The sequence below is a fragment of the Labrus mixtus genome, chromosome 20, assembly GCF_963584025.1.
Source record: "Labrus mixtus chromosome 20, fLabMix1.1, whole genome shotgun sequence".
In the NCBI taxonomy this organism is placed as follows: domain Eukaryota; kingdom Metazoa; phylum Chordata; class Actinopteri; order Labriformes; family Labridae; genus Labrus; species Labrus mixtus.
The window spans coordinates 17,233,330-17,237,893 of record NC_083631.1 but is presented as its reverse complement, the minus strand read 5'-3'; the positions used below and the strand labels follow the sequence as shown (position 1 = coordinate 17,237,893).

The 4,564-nt window shown below is 43.1% G+C and overlaps 1 protein-coding gene across 1 annotated transcript in view; it reads left to right on the top strand.

Moving 5' to 3' along the window:
* The first annotated feature begins 312 nt into the window (after positions 1-312).
* Positions 313-4,564, top strand: part of llgl1 (LLGL scribble cell polarity complex component 1) — a 32,058-nt gene continuing 27,806 nt past the window's right edge. Inside the window, exons 1-2 of the mRNA XM_061065379.1 lie at positions 313-593; positions 3,411-3,508. Of these exons, the coding sequence (XP_060921362.1) occupies positions 513-593; positions 3,411-3,508 (179 nt within the window). The 5' untranslated portion in view covers positions 313-512. The remainder of the gene's footprint in view (positions 594-3,410; positions 3,509-4,564) is intronic.

Here is a 4,564-nt window from a genome sequence, read left to right as displayed (position 1 = left end):
TTTTTAACTGGCGGAAATTATTGTAGTTAGTTTTAAATGTTGGTGAACTCACCGCCTTTGTGTTGTTGTGTTGGACCTACTGTATGTATAATGTGTAATGTGTTGTAATGTACATTCGGTGCGTCTTGTGCTACGAACCGAGCATCCCCCTCCAAACGGCTCTGCTCTGCTCTGTGGGCGTTTCTCAGTAATTGCTCGCAGATTTTTTCGCTCTCATTGGTTAAAAACGACGGGGTTCGTGTGAACCGGGTTGAGTGGCTGTATGGGGGGGGGGGCGGGGGCTGTGGTCAAACCCACCACGACCTAGACAACACCAGAAGGGAGAGAGAGAGGAGAGAGAGGAGGGAGGAGAGCCGCAGCCCACAGCAGCAGCAGCAGCCCCGCTTCTAGTCTGCATGGGCTAGTCAGCTAGCTAGCTTTTAGCATCGTCCAACGGCTGAAACCGCGTCCGGGTTTGTTGTCTCCCCGCTCGCCCGACCAGCCCTGTCGCCCTCACACCACCCGGCTTCAAGATGATGAAGTTTAGGTTTCGTCGGCAGGGCACGGACCCGCAGAGAGAGAAGATAAAACAGGAGCTTTTCGCCTTCAACAAGGTAAAGTAACGGTTCCGAGGAGAGGGGGGAGAGAGAGAGAGAGGGGTTCATCATGCTCCCCCCCCCAAAAAAAAAACTACGTTTCCATTTCAAAACGGGACCCAGCTTTTTTAGTCGAGCACTCTGCAGCATTTCCCTCCCCGCCTCTCCTCCTCCTCCTCCTCGGCCGCTCCTCTCTGTAGCTGTTTCGAGTCAGAAACAGGCATTTGATGCAAACTGCAGTTGATGGACGGTCGACTTGGACACTTTGTTGATGAGTGTGTGAGTGTGCCGGTATGTTTGTGTGTTAATTGGCTTAATTTACACACGGCCCTCGAGGAGGAAGAAGAAGTGGAAACTTCTGCTAGTAGTCCCGACATGACTAATTAACCAACCTTCATCAGATTATGTCAGTGATGGGGATTATCAGGCTTCACATTAACAGGATAAGCTCGTACAGCAGCAAGTTTGAGGCTTAATGTGAGTGCACTTTTAGTTATTTATCAGGATGGTAATCAAGCTTGCAAGTGTGTTTCTTGGTTCCTTTTTGTAGTGACGTCTTGTTTCAGGTCTGCTTTATGTACATCAAAAGTCACATCATCTTCCTGTGGCCTACTTATTCCCGACTATACTCACTCTTGAGTGATGTGTTCTGCAGCATTTTTTCACCTTGACTACTGCTGTTAAACTGGTGGGAGCTGCAACTTGGCCAACCGTGTCAAAGACCACCAAGCAAACTGGCCTTGAACTAAGGTTAGGTTAGGCCAGTGTCTGTCTGCATACTCAAAAAAAGTAGAGCAGAGTGTCCCAGAGATGGGCCGCTGTCCAAAGTTTTTGATGTTGAAAGCCACAATTTACCACACACAATGAGTCCATGTCAACAAAATACACCACAATCTGTTGGTCAGTGTCTCCCTCTCCACTCTTTTCTCTGTCCTCTGTCTTGTCTGGTTCCACGCTTTCAAAATCAGGTTTTATTGCAAAGACTGATACACACAAAGTATTTGTTTTGATGCAATCAGCGAAAACATAGAGGCACAGATCAAACAGAACGCAAGTACTGGCAGCACTTTCACGTTTTTTTTTAAATTTTATTTGCTGAATCTGCGATCACTTGACAGCACTGTCTCTACTGACTTAAAAGAGTTCTCTCTAAAACAATACTGCATTACAGTGATTTGTCTCTTTCTGCTTCCCACTCTTAACTGGCCGTCTCCTATTGACACTGGTGCCTCCTTCTTGATTCTTGTCTCCGTGTTTTTGTCTTCCCCCTGTCCCACTTCTCTGTCAAATCAAGCTCTGAAATGAGCCTCAGAGTGGTGAGATTGATTGTGAATGTCTGCAAACGCTTGGGGAAAAAAACAAAAAAAAACAAAGATGCACATGAGTCACTTGAAACATTTACTCCAGGGTTGCAAACTTTCTCAAGGTTTCCTCTGCACTTATTTTACGCACAGTTCGGACATTAAGAAATCCTCAGAGGATTCGTTCCAAAAACTGTGCGGCATGACAGAATCTCCATGGTGTCCGCAGGGATTATCATCCCACACGCCTGCTCAATTCAATCCTGCTCTTCATGCCATTAAAGGCTGGTTGTTTAAGCATCATGCATACACGACAGGGAGTGATGTAGGCCGACTGCATATCATCACTGTTGCGGCCTCGCGCCGAAGATAATCAAAGCAGCGCTGGTATCCAGAACAACATCTCGACCTTGAGTGTGATATCGCTTTCATTCAACAGTTATACAAGCAGAAAATGGTAGTAAAAAGTCAAGATTAACAACAAACACCTTTTTTTTAAACTCCAACTTAACTAACACAATTTAACTTCAACTAGACTAGCCAAGCAACCCGTACATTCTACTGCACTCTTGCTACTCTGGTTGTGTCCATGGTTACCACAGAGCAGCTACTTTGTAGTACCAACCTGTACTGTTATATTCAAATATATTTTATCATGACGCCAGTGAAATTAGAGTCAGTTGTGTGATTCTGAGGTATGAGGTTGATGAATGAAAGTATTCAAACCTGCAGGCTGAGGAGGAGTGATGCATATTGTGAAGAGGTGTAGAGCTGCTTTTTGTACTGTATTCACTGCCTGATAAACTGTACAAACTATATCTTTTCAAATGGAGCAGGCCCCCTACATGCATTCGGTTCAAATACCGGATCAATGTCTAACGTTTATGAACTGTTTTCTGCAATTTGAAGACACACACTGGCAGCCACACACTGACATTTTAAAGCTTTGGCACCAGCTGCCACAACTATCAGAGGTGGTCGCTCAACAGGAGTGTTTCTTTAGATGTGTGTGTGAGGGAGAGAGAGTGTGAGGGATCAGGCGGGTACTTAAAAAAACTAAGAGTTAAAGTTTCACCTCATATCTTAGCTCCAAGCTCAATAATCCCTTTCCAAATTTTATATCTCAGAGGCTGCTAAGGGATCTTAACCCCCCCCCCCCCCCCGACCTCTTTAAAGCAGGTTAAATTATTATATATATATATATATAATAATCTCTCTACAAAGATTTAAAGTTCTCTTTTAGTCCTCTCTGTATATCTAAATGATTTCCCTGCTGTCTCACCTCCTCCTGACAGGGGCTAGAGGAAGAACTGTAAATTTATAATTTCCATTTAACAAAGTCTGCACAGAATTGTAATAAAACACTGCGTCTGCTGTCAAGAGTGTTTTAAAGCTTTTTCCTCTGACTTTATAATGGGCGACCTTTTAGTGGTGCAATACGAATGGAAAAAAAAAAAAGTACAATAAAGGAAATACATCTGTGTGTTTTGGTTTTCTTGTGTCATCTGAATATCTCTGTCGTCTTCCCCTGCAGACTGTGGAGCATGGATTCCCCCATCAGCCCAGTGCTTTGGCCTTCGACCCGAAACTGCAGCTCATGGCTATTGGGACAAAGTCAGGAGCCATTAAAGTGTATCCTTTTATCATCATTCCATCCAAGATTGAATCATTTATCTGTTTTCAGTCAGTAATCTGGTTGACTACGACTTGAGGACAAAGACTATTAAAGAACAACCTCTGAGGATCTGCTTGTAAGGTACAGACACTGCTTTTCTTCCAGTTTTGTGTTTTTAATCTTTATTAGGGCCTGACCGATATAGAATAATTTTGTTTATATACACATTTTTTTTGCGTTGATCCCTCAAATATAGTTATCACTTGTGGAAAAGGTATTTAATGAGGACAGGATGGTCACTCAACTTGAAAGTAACTGTGCATGTACATGCGTCACCGCTTGACACTTGGAGAGGGATAATGCTTGTTGTAGTCCAAACAGCACACTCTGCTGTGAAGAGAACTGCTAGTGTAATATCGGCCGATATTATCGGCTGGCCCATAAATCGGTCGGGCTCTAATCTTTATATCGGCTTTGCAGAGTTGTGTCTCTTGCTTAAGGTCTGAAGCAAATGCAAGTGATTCATACATCTGTTATGCTCTGTGGTTTTAGATTGTGTGTCTTGCGCAGGTTGAACTGAATATTCAGAGGACGGTCTTCTAAAAGCCTTTTGAATTTTAAGTTTTGGATGAACTGCTATGTCTTAAAGTGTTGCTGTTTTTCCTGCTTACATGATGACTCACAGTGCTTCATGAATTCTGAAGAAATACTGATCAGATATCTGCAGCAGAGCTGTTTATATAACAGTTCAGTGGAGCAGTGCATTGCTGTGTGTGTTGTCAGTGTCTGTGCAAAGAAGAGGATCTGTCTTCTTTTTTTACAGTCTGGGTTTTGTTTTGATTGTTGTGGCAATTATTATTCTGAGTTAAATGTTTAATATCTGTAATCATTCGAGGGTCAGCACTCAGCACAGTACTGATGACAGGCAAGGTGGCAAAATAGAACCCAACTTTACCGTCCTTATTTTTAAAAAGAAAAATCAAAGGGAGACATGGAATTTAATCATAAAAGGTTCCTTTTCGTTATTATAGAGATGTATTGGTTGAACATCGATATCAGCCCTTTTGAAAAGC